This window comes from Mesocricetus auratus, unplaced genomic scaffold (assembly GCF_017639785.1).
Source record: "Mesocricetus auratus isolate SY011 unplaced genomic scaffold, BCM_Maur_2.0 Super-Scaffold_100008, whole genome shotgun sequence".
In the NCBI taxonomy this organism is placed as follows: Eukaryota; Metazoa; Chordata; class Mammalia; order Rodentia; family Cricetidae; genus Mesocricetus; species Mesocricetus auratus.
Window position 1 is genome coordinate 36,059,899 of NW_024429192.1, and position 20,382 is coordinate 36,080,280.

General features: G+C 40.8%; 1 protein-coding gene across 3 annotated transcripts in view; it reads left to right on the forward strand.

The window, feature by feature from the left end:
* Positions 1-2,572: 2,572 nt before the first annotated feature.
* The window catches only part of LOC101832378 (transmembrane protein 45A-like), a 28,850-nt gene continuing 11,040 nt past the window's right edge, over positions 2,573-20,382 (forward strand). Inside the window, exons 1-2 of one of the 3 annotated variants that reach the window (XM_040750640.1) lie at positions 2,573-2,702; positions 5,735-5,852. In XM_040750640.1, the coding sequence (XP_040606574.1) occupies positions 5,811-5,852 (42 nt within the window). In that variant the 5' untranslated portion in view covers positions 2,573-2,702; positions 5,735-5,810. Of the gene's footprint in view, positions 2,703-5,348; positions 5,853-20,382 lie in introns of those variants that run through there. The other 2 variants (XM_040750641.1, XM_021231023.2) reach the window with 2 other exon arrangements.

The window sequence follows — 20,382 nt, forward strand, 5'->3', positions numbered from 1 at the left end:
GCAGATTAGGACCTGCTCTGATTTGAATATGTCCCCCAGTTCATGTGTCTAAACTTAAGGGCCAGCTTCATATGCTAATGTATATGGAGGTAGGACCTCAAGGAAGTAATTAGAATTAAGGAGATTGTGAGAAAAGGGCCTCAAAGATGGCATTTGTTGCTTTATCAGAAGAGTAAGGGATTTGAATTGCCTCTATACCATGCCTTCTGCTGCATTATGATGCAGCAGGGCATCTTTCACATTGGGCAGATGCTGGTGACTTCCCAGAATTCTCAGACCTCCCAGTCTCTAAACTGTAAAAAATTTCAGTCTTTACAAATTACCCAACTATAACTATTAGCATCATAAAGTGGATTAGGAAAGGAGGAGAAAAAGAGAGACCAACTCTCAAATACGAATGCAAATTTTGTCTTCCTTGCAAACTGGAAAAGTCATAATGCATGTGACATATAAATATTAGTTACACAAATATCACACACACACATATATAGAGAAACACAAGTATCTACTCTCCATAATCCAGAGTAATTAACACCAGACTGTGCACTGTTCAAAATGTTCCCAAAAAATTCACATTTTTGTTTTTTATTTTCCTCTATGTATCTAATTTTGTTACTATGTTTTTCTCATTATCCTCATTATGTTTTTCTCATTATCCTCATTATTGGGCAATCTTTTCCTCTTTTCATTTTTTCTTTTTATTTGTTTATTTATTTTTGCTTTTGTACAATTTTGTAAAGGGTTAAACTGCTACAAAATCACTTAACATCATTTTAGAACAGTGTTCAAATAACATTTGTAAGCGGCTGGGTGTGGTGGTAAATGCTTGTAATCTAAGTACTTGGGAGGCTGATGCAGTAGGACCAGAAGTTGGGTGACAGTTGGAGCTAAAGAGTAAAACTTTTTGTTTTCAAAACGACAAAAGAGCCGGGCGTTGGTGGCGCACGCCTTTAATCCCAGCACTCGGGAGGCAGAGGCAGGCAGATCTCTGTGAGTTCGAGGCCAGGCTGGACTGACAGCCTCCAAACCAGAGAAACCCTGTCTCTTAAAAGCAAAACAAACAAACAAACAAAAAAACAAAAAAACAAAAAAAACCCAAAACGACAAAAGAATGCTTTATATGTATGTATACATCTGCATTTATATATACTCAGACTCTTCTGGTACTAAAGAAAACCTAGTGCTCAAGCAGAAAAAAATCCACAGTGTCCAGCTTCTCGAATAGCAAAGTGGCTATATTTACTAGGCTGCTAAACACACACAAGGTTAAACAAACTCCTGGTGACTTATTGCATCATAGATCAATGCATCTCTCAACTCTCATCTGAGAAGTTTCTATTTGCGGCGGATGGTGATTAATACAGAGACCCATAACTGGTCAAGTGCAGACAATAAGAGACGACAGAAAGCTCAACCCTAAAGTGAATACATGTACTTCATCCCCACTACTTCCAGGGTTCAGGCACCATTGAAAAAAGAGCGTAAAGTTGGAAGGCAGTGGATGACGACAAGTAAACAGTGTCTTCCGGACAGACCAGCCAAGCTGCACATATGAACCCACAGTAGCTGTGATATTCTCCACAAGGTTACACAAGTCTAAACCAGACAGCATGGAGAGAGGAGTTGGATACCATGATACCAACCCTGCCCATGGAGCTGTTTGGCAATTATTAGGTGCTGGGAGAAGAAAAGACAGTTTTCTCTAAGAGTGCAGTTCCTAGTATGCTGAACATGCTCCCGTGGAAGACTACACATCCAAGAATATTTGGGTACTACAAGTTGGTCTTGAGTGGTATAAAAAAAAGAAAGAAAGCACCAAGTGTGGGCCTGGGAAGAGCTGTGGGAGAGGAATGAATATGATCAGAACACATTGCATGAAGCCTCAGAGAACTAATAAAAACTGAACAAAGTGGAAGTATATTGCCCCCAGTTGTTCTGGAGAAATATTTCCACATGCATTTTTGATAATGCTTCCAGTATAATATTTTGTTCATAATAAGCCAGAGATCACCAAACCATCCTCTGTTTCGATACTTCTTTGGCTTCTTAGGTGTTCATGTTTTGATATTCATTACTATTTAAACAAACATATATATAATATATAATGCATATATATAATGTTTGATCCCACCATATTGGATCATGAGAAGCTGAGTCAAGCTGCAATAGTATCCAGTGACACAGAATTCAGAATAAGGGACAGTGAAGATAGACAAATGAAGTGGTATTAACTTTCTGAGGCTAATGCATGACTCAGAATAAAAGAAGGTCTTAGAGGGTGGTAAGGGCCACACCAGAGAAGCGAGATCTCAGACAGGTTTAAGAACTGGATAAACCAAGGTGCAGAGCCAAAGCCTTGTAATCCTGGTGAGACGCGTGCTAAGAGAGCTGCATTCACCAGCACAGGCTTAAGGTCTGGATATTATTCATCCATGGAGGCTGGAGGTGAGGACAGAGGACTACGACTCTGCAGGTCCACAACTGAGCACTGCACTTTGAGTCTGGCTGTCTCTTCTGTGATTCTGACAATTTTTAATGTGTTTTCTAGGCGTGTTTATCTGACGCCTTGTGAGTCCCCATCCCTGAAGGTCAGACTGATACTTCACGTTCTGCATATCTTAGGCACTTGTTGCCAGAGTAAATTTCCATCAGTTTGACTGGTACTAAGCATCCAGAGGTCCTTTTCCATTCTGCCTATGCAGGTGCGTGGATTTTCTTCTTGCAATTTATCAAGCTCTTGGCTATGGGGAAAAGATTTAAAATGTTGCCTATTTCAATTTGTACTAAGCATCTTATGGAAAATCATGGTTTCATTAAATATTTACTTTCTTTGGGAGATATGGCTGGAACTGGAGTCTTTGGAGAAATTTTAATTTGGTTTTCATGTGGAGAAGAGACACTTCCAATCACTTTTTTGTTTAGAAAGAGCGTTGTCCATCAATGGTCCTGGAACACTTGACCCTGTTCTCACGAGTGACTACTCTAGGTTGGGTGACTAGATGAGGGAACGTAAGGTAGATTCTTGTCTGTATCACCTTGGTCATCATTTTGGCTTTCAGGATTAGGGTAGTTTACCGTATTTCATAATACCAACAACAACCACCAAAACCCACATAGCAGTTTTCTAGTGTCAACACAAACTAGAGAAGGTTTGGTTCTGTATTTTCCAGTGAGAAAGAGAGAGGAGGTTGAGAAATGCAGGTGAGTTGTTGATATTTGGTGGCTGCCCAGACAGGAAGTGTTGGTTTTCTTTAAGGGTGTGATCGTTGGTAGATCAAACATGTCCTGGGGCACAATTCACACCTGGGAGAGTTTGGCAACTGAAGTTGAACTTTTAATGGACTAAAGAAAAGAATAACATAACATTGAGTGGGTAGTGAGGTAGGCGTGGGTCTTGAAGTAGTTGTAGTTATTTGTATTCATGGGGGCAATGTGTAAAAAGGGTGCCTTCCTCTCTCCCTCCCTGAGCATCTTATCTAGGTATCATAATGCTTGTGACCATAGGAAACACACCTTTCATGTCATCATTTTTGTGTCATTTTGTTTAAAGAATCTCACTGTCCTTCCCTTTGGACTTACCTTTCCTTTAATCCACACACCACCATTAACAACATCTTAAAAACGAATGTAGTAGATGAGATGCTTGACTGAACAGTTAAGGGGATATTGGCTGAGGTGCCTCGGGGCAGGGGGCAGTGTTGGGTTAAGGTCTACTGGTTAGTTCCACTGATTCCACAAACAATGTGAAGGGGAGACTGCTAAAGAAGAAAGGGGTTAGGAAGACGGTTTTATGGACAAAGGCACTTGCTGCCAGGCCTGACCACCTGAGTTTGTTCCCTGGGACCCCCGTGATAGAGGGAGAGAATAGATTGCTGCAAGTTATCCCGTGGTTCTAGTGTATTTATTGCTTGGTAGAAGGCTTTGGGAGGTCATTTTTCCTCCTCTAGAATGCTTTCATGCTGATCCAGATCTTCCAGTTTAAGGGATGATTAAGGTCTTGACAACATGTATTACACATGTCCTTTGAAAAGAAGACACTCCTTGTCTCCCTCTCTCCTTTCCCCCATCTCCCCTTCCTGCTGAATCTCTTCTCCTAACTGCCTCCCACCTCTGTCCCTTCCTTCCTTCCTTCCTTCCTTCCTTCCTTCCTTCCTTCCTTCCTTCCTTCCTTCCTCCCTCCCTCCCTCCCTCCCTCCCTCCCTCCCTCCCTTCCTTCCTTCCTTTCTTCCCCCTCCCTCCCTTCATTCCTTCCTTCCTTTCCCTGACTTCCTTCTTTCCTTTCCCTTCCTTCATTCCTTCTTTCCCTCCCTCCCTCCCTGCCTCCCACCCTCCCTCCCTCCCTCTCTTCCTCACTCCCTTCCTCCCTCCCTACCTCCCTGCCTCCCTGCCTCCCTCCCTCTCTTCCTCACTCCCTCTCTCCCTCCCTCCCTCCCTCCCTGCCTTCCTGCCTCCCTCCCTCCCTGCCTCCCTCCCTCTCTTCCTCCCTCCCTCCCTCCTTCCTTCCCTTCCTCCCTCCCTCCCTCCCTTCCTTCCTCTCCCTTCTTTTGTTTCTTTTGGCTGTTTAAAATTGGATCTCTCTAAGTAACCTAGGCTGATTTCAAACTCACTTGAGTGCTGACATCACATATAAAACCATGATTGTCTAAGAAGCTATTTTCTAATGAACTTCTTTCTTCCTTTTGTCTTTTGTAGTATGACAGCACACTCTTACATTTCATGCATGCGCTCCATATCCTCTCCATTAGGACTTTCCTGTTTGTTACTTTTGTTTTGCTTTGTTTTGTTGAGACAGGGTCTCACATGTAGTCCAGGCTGGGCTGGCATTCACTATATAGACCAGACTGGCCTCAATTGAACTCATAAAGATCTTTCTGGCTCTGCTCCCCCATTCCCCAGAGTGCTAGGATTAAAAGTCTGTGCCACAATGGGTCCCTCAAAGAGAGCTTACTTCTGAAGGAAGGACAAATAGATGGTCTCATTGGTTGTTCAGCCAAAATGCTGAAACCAGCACCCACAGCTGTGGCTATTCCTTCCTGAGTTGAGTCCTTATAGGGACAGTTCAGATGAGGGACTTCACCATTTTCCTGCTCTGCTGCTGGTGTTGGGGAGCGAGTGTGGATGTTTGGATAGCAGGTTGACTTAGCTGGGAAAAGCAAGATTATGGGTGTACCCACTCCTCATGTGAATCCTGCATTCTGGACAGCAGTGTTGGCAGGTTAAACAATATCACAGTGATGATAGATCAGCCACTGGGATTAGTGAGAGTGAACACAAATGAATAAATCTACCATGCAAGTATGTAAAAAGCCTCTGACATTAATGACTACATAGTGCTTCCCTGACTGTACAGGATAGTGGGGCAATGTGAGCCCTTGCTTAATGAGCAGATGATAAATTTTCATGTTTAATGATATTCATTCCTGGACCTGGACAATTTATAGGTTGGGTGGAGGCCCTAGGAAGTGAGTAAAACCAGGAAGAAGATGAGTAGGAAGAGAGTACATGGTTTCTCTGGGCTGTGACAAGACAGATGCTGATCAAATAGATTCCTTTTGAGTGATGAGCAGCATCTGACACGATTATTAGCAACATCACAGCACACCTTCAGCACACGAGTATTAACTTGGGCAAGGATAAACGTGAAGTGAAAAGTCTCAGCATTGTATGCTAGTTGTTTTTGGCTGTGTGAAACTATCTGTGAGATCTCAAGTTTCATCTTACTGTTTCCTTCAAGAAAATCGCTGCAGCTGCTTCTTTCTCTTCCCTGTGGTGTCAATCCCAGCGTGCTTCATCTATTGACACCAAGCAAGATGAATGGCTCAGAAGCAAGAACTGACTCTAAACACCCAAAGGTTAGTCTTCTATTTTTGGAGTAACTTTTGGTTTGATAATGTGTTTCCTGTAGCCTACTGCCTCTCGTTTTGAGATGGATCTCATCTATCTCAGGCTAGCCTTAAGTTCACTGTATTGTGAGGTTAGCCTTATACTCTTGATCCTACTGCCTCTCCCTTCCCAGTGCTGGGAATAATCTCATATGTCTGTTTTGTAAAGTGGGTATAACCATAGCATTAATTTCTCAGGGTGGTGAGGTTTGGGAGATAAAGTTAGGGAAAAGAGTTTTAGCTGCTGGTGATTTAACTCAGCTGACAGAATTCTCACCTACTATGCACAAAGCCCTTTGGTGTACTCAGCATTGGGGAAAAAACAAGAAAAAATTTGGCTCAAAGTAAAAAAAACTGTTATGTTCACTCTTATTTGCAGATCTTGTAATAGTGTAATGTGTATGTGTTCATCTATAAGTGGTTATCCATGTGGTTCAAGGATAAAAAGCTAAAAAAGAGTCAAGGGGAGTGTCAGAGGAGGAGCTAGCAGAGGGGTGAGGGCAAAAGGACATGTGTCACGTAAAGAGAAGAGAAGGCCAAGATGCAAATGAGAGCGGGGATGGGAAAAGGGATGTCTCCACTGAGACACGCTTTGTTGGAAACATCGTAATGATACCTAACCCTTCATGCAATAACTAAAAATGGAATGCCTGGCACATGGCAGAACACAATGAGAGCTGGTTACCTTGAGTTTGTCAGCTATTTTTCTAGTCCCAGTCCTTGGCACTGGAGCCACGGCTGCACTGCTGACTCTTGGAGCCATGGTATCTTCCTATGGGTTGTACCTGACTAAAGCAAAGTAGAAAGTAGAATGGAAAATGTGATTTGTAGTTGCATTGAGCTGACTCGTGAATGGCTGTTGTGATTGTAGGAGCTGCATTCTGAATCTTTCTTTCACTCCAAGGATAATGTGATCATGTGTAAGTTTCATGATGACTTTACATGCACCTCTACTGATAAAGGAGGTTGTCATACCTCCTTCACTGGGGTTGGTGAAAGAATGAAATGGAATAACTCTTGTGAAGGAATAGACCACTATGCATTTAAAAGGTTTTGGCTTCTCTGCCCCCCTTCTCCCTCTTTCATTCAAGTCTTTGCTAAATATGTAAGGCATACTAAGAGTCCCGTAACAGCTGTAAGTAGCCACTACCCCCAAGTGAACATTTAAAATGAAACATCTCATCTGAGGTGTGTTCCCAGTGTGAAATAACACTGTTCTCCCCAAACCATTATTCCCATGGAATTCCTTCTTAAATGCAGACTAGTAGAACAATTTTGCATCTGTGGAGGATTTTTCTGTAAAAAGTCAGAGTCTGGTGAGTTCTGAGGTGGTTTTCAGTCTCTGGCTGGTAAGCATTTTTGTAAAATTTGCAGTGATGTTTTTATAAATGAGAATTTTGAGTGAAAACAAAGGAAAGGAATAACAACTATTGTATGATAATATTTGGATCTATTTGGTTACAAAAATATTAAACTTAACTTCACAATTCAAAAAGTAAGCCTCTTACTTTTAGGAATGTTGTGATGGGAATTTAATTTTTACTTCATTTATTCTGTGTGTTCACATTCACGTGCACGTGTGCAGATGTCAGATGACAACTTTCAGGAGTCTGCCCTCTCCTTCTGCCTTGTCAGTTCCTACCACGGCAGTCAGGTGACCAGGTTTGGCTGCAAATACATTTATTTGCTGAGCAATCTTGCTTCTGGGTAACTGAGAATTTAACTTTGCCCTTGTGCTTCTACTGGGTACTGTGCTTCTGACTGCTGGAAATTCTGCAGTGAGAACAAAAACTGACGTAGCTGAGCCTAGCAGTCTTGCAAAGGCAGGTAAAAAACAGCAGGAGTATGAGCTGGGTGGTGGTGGCGCACGCCTTTAATCCCAGCACTCGGGAGGCAGAGGCAGGCGGATCTTAGTGAGTTCGAGGCCAGGATGGACCGACAGCCTCCAAAACAATACAGAGAAACTCTGTCTCGTAAAACGAAAAACAAACAAACAAACAAAACCAAAAACAAAACAAAAAACCCAGCAGGAGTTAAAGAAAAAAAACCATAAAATTCTGTATTATAATGGATATTAAATAGAATTATGTGATTTAAAACATCGCAAAGGAAAATCTCTTGAGACAGACACACTAGTGCACTAGTGCTGAGTCTTGGGGAAGCCTCGTCCCATATGGAGAATCCAGGAACGTGGAGATGGCCTGTCAGATACTGGCTACCGATTTACCCGACATCCAACTCTTGGTCAACAATGAGAAAGCCTGTGGGACTGACAGACCCCTTCCTGAGTCCTTGCAGCTTGTGTTCTGGTGAAGAAACAGGCAGGTGAGGCAAGTACTTTGGAGAGCAGGGAAGGTCACTAGACTGCCCTGGTAGCAGTTTCCCTTCTTTTCTCTCTCCAGGTCATCCAGGACCACACATAGTCTTGATCACACAGTCTTCTAGGGCGGGTCTGTTCTTCCTTCAAGCTTGGTATTAGGTGCCATTGAAGTCTGTCACTTTAGTTTTTGCTCTCATCATCCCGTTCTGACTCAGACTTGGCATCTGGCAAATGAGCATTTGCAATATCCTCCTGATTGCATCTTTGCCTACAGGCTCTTTATGCTCCCTGGAGTATATTTTGGGCTTGGCTCACAAGTTAATCTTAATGAAATGCCATTTGGCTCATGTAGCTTCTCTGCTTCAAAGCTTTTCTTTTTCTTAAATAAGTTTTTTATTTAAAAATATTTTTTATTTTACATACCCTCTCCCCTCCCTCCTCCTAACCCCTGGTTCCCCCTTCTCACCTCCATCCACTCCTCAGAGGGGATAAGGACTTCCTTGGGGAGTTCTCTGGTACACCAAGTTGAGGCAGGACCAAGCCCTTCCCCCTGTATCTATCCACCTTGTCACATTTCTGCTTTTATCCTGCATTGCCCCAGAAGGGTAGTCATCCTTGTCCCTCAAAGTTGACCAATTTGTCTCTGCGGAAACTGTGAGAACATGTTAACATGAGCTTAGGCTCTGGAGTCATCAGACCAGTTTCAAGCTCTGCCATTAAACTAGCCATGGGAACGTTCTCCTAAATTTATTGTTTCATCATTTCTGCATATCAGGAGGCAAACAGAACTTTGTATCCTTCAAGTTGAACAGATAAGACATTGCACACAATGCATTTTCCAAGAGCCTAGTCCATACTGAGTTCTTAGTCCTCAACATCTGTTTAAATAAACTTCAAGCACAACATATATTGGTTAATAGGTATGCATCTGGGAACTTCTGGATTCTTCTGCAGCCCCTAGTCTCAGTTAGCATTTTCTTAATTATTGTTGGGCTATGATCCAACTATAGAACAGTGTGACTATTGTCTGGAAATACTGTGGAGCTGGATGAAAGTTCTAGATACTATTCTGTGTAGAATCTCTGAGGTTCCTTAAGGTAAGTACTGTAGACAACAGGAGTGACTTGAAAATCTAATAGATCTTTGTGGGTCATCTACTTTTATTGCACAGCTGGTTTTATGATCCATAATTAAGCCATGTAATTGCTGGTATATCAGTTGCCTTTTGCCATTCTTAACTAAATGTCTATTGTTTATTAACTTGTTGGGATCTTGTCAGTGAAGTACAGTAAAAAAGGGATTGAACCTGAGGACATAGATTCATCTAGTCACATCTCAGTTCTTCTCCTATTGCTAGTCATGCCTCCATAGAGTTAAATCTTTACAGAGGTGAAGTGTTAAAATCGTGTACAGATTTCCGGTCTGTACTCCAAAGTGTTGAAATGGGCATCATCCCGTGGATGCCAAATAAAAATAGAATGAATAATGAAATTTAAATGTTAAATAATGCATAATATAAGAGCCACACTTAGGTCATGGGGGAACAGGAAGTTGAGTGGGTGGGGGTAGATTAGGGGGATGAGGGAATCATAGGTTAGAAGACAGATCAGGCACCAGAGTGACCTCGAGTGATCTAAAGGGATAACACCAATTGGCAAGCTAAGCAACAGTGGAGAGACCACCTCGAATGCCCATTCCTGATAATGAACTTGATGTCTATAACCATCCGGGAGCCTTCATCCTGTGACTGATGGAAGCAGAGGCAAACACACAATTAATCACTGAACTGAACCCAAGGAACCCAGTGACAGAGAGAGAGGAGTGATGAGCAAATTGGCAAAGAATGGGCTGGCAAAACCAGCAGAGACAGCTGATCTGAACAGGGGAGAGCTCTTGGGCCCCAGACTGACAGCGGGAAGCCAGCATGGGACTGATCTAGACTCCCCAAATGTGAGTGTCAGCGAGAAGGCCTGGGCAACCTATGGGGCCCTGAGCAGTGGATCAGTGTCTATCCCTGGAATACAAACAGTCATCGTGTGCCCATAGCACAAAGAGGGATGCTCTCTCAGCCTGGACTCTTAGGGGGAGTGCCTGGACCCTACCCAGAGTGAAATGACAGACTCTAGATATCCCCTATGTGGAAGGATTTGGCAATAGAGTGGGAGGCTGGGGGGAAGGGGAGTGCGGGAGGAGGGGAGGGACAGGGAATTGGGATTGACATGTAAAACAAGCTATTTAAAATTAAAATAAAAATGATAAAAGAAAAAAAAAGAGCCACACTTACCCTAATTATTAATTGCTTACACGGAGCATAAAGTGCCACCAGGTTTCCTAGACTTTTATAGCTCTGTTGTTGCTAAACTCATTCCATCTTCAGGTATTGACATAAGTTCCTGTGCAGATGTCACATTTATTCAGATGCATTTGTGGGAATGTTTCGGATCTCTGTGTTAGGTGTTCTTCATAGCCATGCAGCCAGGTTGGAGAGGAAATGCCGAGAGGTCAACATGTATAATGTCAGATCAGAGATGGTTGCTGATTCCTTTTGTTCATTGTAGTTTTTGTCATGAACTTATGTGTTGACCTTTTGTACAGTAGAAAATGAACCACAGGTGGGGATTTAGGAGCTGAAATAATGAACTTAAGTGTTGTATCAGGGAATGGAAAAGACAGTTGTCAATCCATATGCCCTTTATTTTCCTGTACTTTGGTCAGCCAATTTCCTTGAACTTGTTTATCTTTCCATATCTGAAATTGAGCTTTTACCTACACATCTATCCCTTTTTTATTTTTCTACAGTTTTTCTGTGTAATCTTGATTTCAAAAGATGGCATTGAACTAATTTTTCCATGTGTTTAATTAATAAACAGGATATCCTAGGAATCCTTAGTCTAAATAAAAAATTAAAGATTTTATTCAAAATCACATAATACAGTTTGCATGCAGGCTTGAGGTATTGGTGAGTAAGGAATTTCTAGGTCAAGGGAAGAGCTGGGTCATGAGACAGGCTGTTTCAATATGGTGCGTGTAAATGCTAAGGGTAGTGATGTGGATGTAGTACAATCTAAGTAATACTGGAAGTTCAAGGTCAAGAGAAGAGTAACTTCTAAGATCAGCTTTAGCAGTCTTAACTGATCCCTAGTAAACCTTAAATTTTTTATTTCTCATGATGGCTTTGGTTTCTGATACTTTGTTCTGTCACCAGGCCTTATGCAGAAAAAAATGGATCTCTGTATTTTCCATCTTTTAATTTTTTCCAGAGGAAAATTTAAAGCAAATATAAAACTATGGCAAATAATATAGTTTGTCCACTAACTACCTCAACACTAATGTTGCCTATCCTTTCATCCACTTCTTTCTCACCACAATATTATTATTTAAGTCTGTGTTTGGTGAAACACTGCGAATCCCTCCATAATATCCATAAATATACTACTGGTAACTCTCAATTTATGATGACTGCACTTGAAATTTTTTTGACTTTTGGATTGAATGAAGTGACATACTTACATTCTATGGGTATACTACCTTGAATTTCCCAAGTTATCAATACACATTGTGATACCATCTCATGTGATAGAAAGCAAAATCCCATGTGATCTCAAAGTTTTAACTGTAGTGCACTGTGCTAATAAGTTGTTAGGTTACTAGGTTAGGTGTTACTATTGTTTGAATGAGTTTTGAGCCCCAACTGTTGAAGTATAGAAACCTAGTACCTAGTGTTGAGAAGCCATGGACCTAATGCAAAGATGTTTGATCATTGTGGGTACTGCCATCTACAGAGTTTAATGCAACATCATGGAATCCCAGCATTTTCTGAGAGTTGGGTTGTTATGAAAGGATAGTCCAGAATCTCCTTCTTTCTTTGCTTTCCAACTTACAATTTAAACTTTCCTTCTTACACACTTTACCTGTGATGCCATATGAAACAAGGTCCTCAAGAACCTCACTAGAGTCCGAATACGTGGGACTGATACTATCTTTATCTTAAAAGTAAATGAGCTTGTGTGAACTCTTTCTGAGGAGACATAAACAAACACCTACTTGCCTTATAATAGTGTACCCAAAAGGATTCTAGAAACAAGTTTACCCATGTAGCCTATGAACCAAAGAGTTTGATTGGAACTATTTATGGGAGGTCTGGCAACTTATGAGTGGTTGTATCAACAGAGAAAACATCTTTCCCATCAGCTGCTAACTGTCTCCATACCTTTGGGGAGAGAAGAGGCCTGTGCTATCTTCCCCCCTCCATGGATGGATCAAATCCTGTTAGGTCTCTGATGGATAGCCACAGGTGTGATGGCCATGCTATTCTCTAGAGACTGCATTCCGTAAAGGGTCGAGGAACTTCTTTCCTTTATTTCATCATAACAATGGAAAACAGATTATTTAGAAAAGTTTAAACATGATGTGTGTAGTTCTTCCATAAAATAAAAAATGGAATGATAGTTTTTGTGTTATTCAACAGTATTCCCAGTCTCTCTAATTCCTATAAACTCGTAATTATCTAGACAGATTGGGTCTGAGGTTAAGTTCCTTCCTTGTTCACATTTTGTTTGATTATATCTCTCTTATAGCCTGACAACTGTTGATTAACTGTCACAAATTAAGGACTTGTGAAGTTCTACATTTTACCATTTTGTCTCATATTTATTAGTTGAAATAATCTTATAAAAGGAATTTCCTGTCATTAGTTATCTGGATACATTTCTTCCTAATTTTTTCCAAATTCAAGTCAATAAATTCCAGGGAATCTGCTGATATGGTCTTATATTATGGGTGGCAGATATCTACAGGGTTTTTATTATGCTAAAAGCCTCCATACTACTATCTCAACAATGATTAAGGAATGTTACAGGCATATCTAGTTCATTCAGATGATGTCTAGTTCATTAAGATGGGTTTCTTCTGTTCTTGAAGTTCAGCCAGTAATCTCTGCTATGATTGGCATTTGTATTTAGCACCATGATAGGCACATATGGGGCTACTTTAATTAACGAGGTTAATAAGAGAAAACAGCATAATGTACTAGTCAATATTTCAGTGGATTTTAGTTTGAATAAAATCCCTCATATCGAGGCTAGACAAGGCAACCCAATGGGAGGAAAAGAGTCAGAAGAACAGGCAAAAGAGTCAGAGACACACCTACTCCCACTGTTAGGAATCCCATAAAACCACTGGGTTAACAGCCATAACAAATACGTATAGGACCTGGTGCAAACCCATGCATGCCCAGTGCTTGCTGGTTCAGTCTCTGAACTCATATGAGCCCTGCTTAGTTGATTCAGTGGTCACTGTTTTCCTGGTACATCTCACCCATTTGACTCCTACAATCTTTCCTCCCCTTCTTCCTTGGGGTTTCCCTATCTCTGAGAACAGGGATGGGACAGAAGCCTTCAATTGAGACTCTCCCTATAATGTCTGGCTGTGGATTTCTGCACAGACTCCCATTTGCTGCTAGAGGAAGTCTCTCTGATGATGACTGGACAAGCACTGATCTATGAATGTAGCAGAATATCATTGGCAATCATTTCCTTGATTTTTTTTCTGTCCTGGCATGTTTGGGCTATCCAGTCTTCAGTTCCTGGCCCTCCAGCAAGGTGTGGACCTTGAAGTTAAACCACACATTGGTTGGCCACTCCCAAAAGTTCTGTGGTCAGATTCTTTGTTCCTCCAGACCATAGGGTGTGGGAGTGAGCATCGGCAATTTCTCAATTTTAAATTCTTATGACCTTCATCTGGTACTTGCCTGAGGTCTGCTGGGCAGGCTTGCTTCTGATGTGGGTGTCTTGCAAGGTCCTGCCAAGTCCTCCTGGGAGCAGTTTGGGGGTGGGGGTAGGGGTGCAGATTTCTCTTAGATTTGCTGATAAAGTCTAATTTTTATGACTTTTTTCTTAGCTTGATTGCCTCCTCAGTCTTGAAAGATCGTTTATCCAAGCACTCCTTACCCTTCATAAAACGTTCTCATATATCTGTTTTGCATTAAGGTTTGTGTGGATTTTAAAGTCTTCTTTATATTTAATTTGTGAATTTATTTGTATTTTTTACTTGTCCAGCTAAATTAGCCTTACTATTTAAAAATGTTAAACAATTTCAGCTAGCATAAGAGGTCTAAAATTCTTCCTTTTAAAATGAAAGATCTATACATGTCCTAAATTTGAGAAATGCCTCTCTGTCCTGTTCCTATTCAGAAGAGCTATTTTATGGTTTACTTTCTTCACAGTCTGTCTGTTAAGGAGTGGCTCTAGTCATGTTATTTAGTGGTGCATGTATATAGACCAAGCCTGGACCTCTAAGGGAGAAAGACTTAGTTCAGGGAATGGCCTTTGGAGCCTCCTGCCTGAGCTGCCCTTCTGTGGTTTTATACCTGGATCATAGGAGACCAGGCAAATGGAGATTCCTCTGGCAGAAGTACACATGGAACAACACTGAGATCTGTCCCCATTCACTCCAGCAAAAGAAGAAACAGGAGTCCCTCCACAAACTAATAAAGACTTCATAAAATCAGTCTTCAATCTGGGTACAGCAGGTATCACCAATTCTGTTCTACTTCTCAGTCATCTGAGGAGGTCTTGCGAACTGTTTCTATGAATCTCCAGCCTCGTGGTACATTATATCCTTGTTGCCTAAACAACTAGATATTTTGTCTTCATGACACGAACCTCTTGTATAATTTTTCATTAGATTTGATAGAATAATCTCAATGATGTGTTTCCTGTAGAGGTGGCATTCAATAAGTATTCACTATAATTATTATGATTAGGTTTTGAAGCATGGAAAAGGGTGAAAAGGATAGGAGAGATTATGAAGATCTAGAGACAGACACATCTCTGCCTTGCTGACTATAAGCTATTAGAACCCAAGTAGGTTACTTAATCTATCTGAGTTTGTCATGTCAAGTGTAAAAGTGGAGAAGATTGTGACCTCATGGAATTGAGTGGCAGGTGCTTAAAAATACAAAATTCTTTCCTTTGTCCATTTTGGACACACACTTAGGTTGTCACTTAATTTTGTCACAACACAATAATAATTAGATTTCAAATTAAAATCAATCAAAAGAGATGAAGGAGGGCACTTCATACTCATCACAAGAGAAATCCACCAAGATGAAGTTTCAATTTTGAACATCTATGCCCCGAATACAAAGGCACCCACATTCATAAAAGAAACATTACTAAAACTCAAATCACATATAAAGTTCCACACACTTATAGTGGGAGACTTAAACACCCCACTCTGACCTCTAGACAGAAACTTAACAAAGAAGCAAAGGAACTAATAGAAGTTATGACCCAATTGGGATTAACAGACATCTATAGAACATTCCACCCAAATAAAAAAGAATATACTTGCTTCTCAGCACCACATTGACCACATACTTGGCAACATATCAAATCTAAACAGGTACAAAGAATTGGAATAACACCATGCACCTTATTAGACCACCACGTGTTAAAATTAGAATTCAACAACAACACAAATTGCAGAAACCCTACAAAATCATGGAAGTTGAATAATGCACAATTGCACCATTCTGGGGTCAATGAAGAAATAAAAAAAGAAATTAAAGACTTCCTAGAAATCAATGAGAATGAAGACACAACATACCCAATCCTATGGGACACTTTGAAAGCAGTGCTAAGAGGAAAGTTCATAGCACTAAGTGCCCACATGAAGAAACTGGAGAATAGTTACACTAGAGAATTAACAGCACAACTGAAAGCTCTAGAACACAAAGAAGCAAATTCACCCAGGAGGTGTAGACACCAGGAAATAATTAAATTGAAGGCTGAAATCAATAAAGCAGAGACTAGGAAAACAATACAAAAATCAATATAAAGAAGGGTTGGTTCTTTGAGAAAATCAACAAGATAGACAAACCTTTATCCAAACTTACCAAACGACAGAGTGTGAACATGTAAATTAACAAAATCAGAAAACAAAAAGGGGGACATAACAACAGACACTGAGGAAATCCTGGGAATAACCAGGCCATACTTTGAAAACCTGTACTCCACACAATTTGAAAATCTAAAGGAAATGGACAACTTTCTGGATAGATATCACTTGTCAAAATTAAATCAAGAACAGATAAGCAATTTAAATAGATCTATAACCTCTAAGGAAATAGAAGCAGTAATTAAAAGTCTCCCAAATAAAAAAAGCCCAAGGCCAGATGGCCTCAGTGCAGAATTCTACCAGAAATTCAAAGAACATCTTATACCAATTCTTCTCAAAGTATTCCACACAATAGAAGCAGTATGGTCTTTGCCAAACTCTTTCTACGAGACTTCAATAACCTTGATCGCCAAGCCACACAAAGACACAACTAAGAAAGAGAACTTCACACCAATATCCCTCATGAACATTAATGCAAAAATAGTCAATGAAATACTGGCAAATCGGATCCAAGAACACATCAAAACAATCATTCACCACAATCAAGTAGGTTTCATCCCAGCGATGTAGGGATAGTTCAACATATGAAATTCATCAATGTAATACGCCATATAAACAAGCTGAGAAGCAAAAATCATATGATCATCTCACTGGATGCTGAAAAAGCCTTTGACAAAATCCAACATCCCTTAATGATAAAGGTCTTGGAGAGATCTGGAATAACAGGAACTTACCTCAACATAATAAAAGCTATATACAGCTAACCAACAGCCAAAATTAAACTAAATGGACAGAAACTCAATGTAACTCCTCTAAGATCAGGAACAAGACAGGCTGTCCACTCTCTCCATACCTCTTCAATATTGTACTTGATTCTAGCTAGAACAATATGACAACAAAAGGAGATCAAGGGGATACAAATTGGAAAGGAAGAGGTAAAACTTTCACTATTTGCAGAAGATATGATAGTTTGCATCAGTGACCCAAAAAACTCGACCAGGGAACTCCTGCAGCTGATAAATACTTTCAGCAAAATGCCTGGATACAAGATCAACTCAAGAAAACCAGTAGCCCTACTATATACAGATGATAAAAGGGTTGAAAAAGAAATCAGAGAAACATTGCTCTTTACAATAGCCGCAAACAACATAAAATACCTTGGGGTAAGCTAACCAAACAAGTGAAAGGTCTGTATAGCAAGAACGTTGAGTCTTTAAAAAAAGAAAGTAAAGAAGACACCAGAAAATGGAAAGATCTCCCCTGCTCTTGGATAGGTAGCATCAACATATTAAAAATGGCAATCTTGACGGGCAGTGGTGGCACACGCCTTTAATCCCAGCACTCGGGAGGCAGAGGCAGGCGGATCTCTGTGAGTTCGAGGCCAGGCTGAACCAACAGCCTTCAAAACAATACAGAGAAACCCTGTCTCGTAAATACAAAAAAAAAATGGCAGTCTTACCAAAAGCAATATACGGATTTAACGCAATCACCATCCCAGCGCAATTCTTCACAGACCTTGAAAGAACAATAATCAAGTTTGTATGGAAAAGCAAAAGACCTAGGATCGCCAAAACAACCTTATTCAACACAGCAACATCTGGAGGCATTGCCATCCCTGACTTCAAACTCTATTATAGAGTTGTAGTCCTGAAAAACAGCTTGGTATTGGCCAAAAAAAAAAAAAAAAAAAAAAAAAAAGACAGGTAGACCAATGGAATCGAATTGAAAACCCGGGTATTAACCCACACACGTACGAACATCTGATCTTTGACAAAGAAGCTAAAAATATACAATGGAATAAAGAAAGCATCTTCAACAAATGGTGCTGGCATAATTGGAGACTGGCATGTAGAAGAATGCAGATCGATCCATGTCTATCGCCATGCACAAAACTTAAGTCCAAATGGATCAAAGACCTCAACATAAATCCAGCCACACTGAACCTCTTAGAAGAGAAAGTGGGTGGTACCCTTGAACGAATTGGTACAGGAGACTGCTTCCTGAACATAACACCATTAGCACAAACACTGTGATTGACAATTAATAAATGGGACCTCCTGAAACTGAGAAGCTTCTGTAAGGCAAAGGACACAGTCAGCAAGACAAAAAGGCAACACACAGATTGGGAAAAGATATTCACTAAGCCCACATCTGACAGAGGGCTGATATCCAAAATTTACAGAGAACTTAAGAAGCAAGTATCCAAAACACCAATGGATCCAATCAAGAAATGGGGTACAGAACTAAATAGAGAATTCTCAATAGAGGATACTAAAATGGCTGAGAGACACTTGAGAAAATGCTCACCATCCCTAGCCATCAGGGGAATGCAAATCAAAACAACTCTGAGATACCAACTCACTCCTGTCAGAATGGCTAAAATCAAAATCTCCAATGACAGCTTATGCTGGAGAGGATGTGGAGAAAGAGGAACACTCCTACACTGTTGGTGGGAGTGCCAACTTGTATATCCACTTTGGAAATCAGTATGGAGATTAGTCAAGAAAATGGGAATCAGTCTACCACAAGACCCAGAAATTCCACTCTTATGCATATACTCAAAAGATCCACATCCATACAACAAGGACATTTGCTCCACTATGTTCATAGCAGCATTATTTGTATTAGCCAGAACCTGGAAGCAACCTAGATGCCCCTCAACTGAAGAGTGGATAGAGAAAATGTGGTATATTTACACAATGGAGTACTATTCAGCGGAAAAAAAAACAATGGAATCTTGAAATTTGCCGGCAAATGGATGGCACTAGAAGAAACCATACTGAGTGAGGTAACCCAGTCACAAAAAGAGAAACATGGTATGTATTCACTCATTTATGGATTTTAGACATGAATCAGGGGAGTGCCAGCATACAATCCCACTGCCAGAGAGTCTAGGAAACAGAACCTTCATCCAGTGACTGATGAAAGCAGAGACAGATACCCACAGACAAACACTGAACTGAACTCCTGGAATCCAGTGTCAGAAAGAGAGAACTGTTGGGCAAAGGAGTTCAGAGTGGGCTGGTTTCACCCACAGAAACAGTTGACCTGAACAAGGGGGAAACTTGGATTCCATATTGATGGCTGTGTGGAAAGCATGGGACTGACTCAGACCCCCTTAATATGAGTGTCAGTAAGGAGGCCTAGGTAATCTATGGGGCCTTGGGTAGTATTTATCCCTGGTGTACAAATAGACTATGCCACAATATGGGAGGCTCTCTCTGCTGGGACTCTTGGGGGAGGGCCAAGGCCCTGCCCTGGATGAAATGACAGTTACTGGAGATCCACCATGGAGTTCCTCACCCTCCTTGGTGATCGGAGTGGAGATTGGGTGGGAGACTGGGGGACATGGTGGGGAGGGCGGGGGAGGAGGTGAGGGAGAGGGAGCCTGGATTGACATGTGAAACAAGATTGTTTCTAACCTAAATAAAAAATAATTTAAAAAAAGCAGCACAATCTGGTGAAAACTATTCTTGTGATGATTAACTTAACGCCACATGTACAACCAAACATACCCAAATTTCTTTCTACTTGTAAGTTAAACACAGATCAGATCTGACAACATTGAAAGTCTTTGTAAAGTACATGTGACACTATCCATAAAGGTAGGGTCTAGAGATTGACTGAGAAAAACAAGTTTATCAGGATAGTTTAGACGAGGGTCTGGTGCCAGAAAGTCTCCAGCCGCACAAGTTGCACAAGGATTACCAGGTTAGAAGGCAACAAACATAGTTGAACAACTATCTGTGGAGCGGGATAATGAGTTCTTTGGGCACACGCGAAGGAGTGGTATACTTGACTCACATGGTAGATTTATTTTTAACCTTTTGAACTTGGATTTCCAGAGTGGTTGCAGCAGTTTGCAATTACACCAAGAGTGAATGAATGTAGGCTCTCCTTTCCCAATCCACTCCCGCATGTATTGTCAGTTGTTTTCTTGATGTTATCCATCCTGGCTGGGGTGAGATGAAATACAGTTTTCATTTGCACTTTCTTAATTGCAGGGGATGCTGAACCCTTTTAAAGACTTTTCTGGATCCTTACTTCTTTTGAGAACTTCATATCCAGATATGTTGCACCATTTGTTTTCTTAACTTTCTTTTTGGTTTCTTAGTATGTTCTAGATTTGAATCCCCTGTCAAATATATGGCTGGCAAAGAGTCTCCCCTATTTCATGGGCTTCCTTTTCATTTAGTTGATTGTTTCCTTTGCTGTACAGAAATGTTTTCGTTTTATGAAGTCCCACTTGCCAATTGCTGACCTTAATTCTTGGGCAAATGG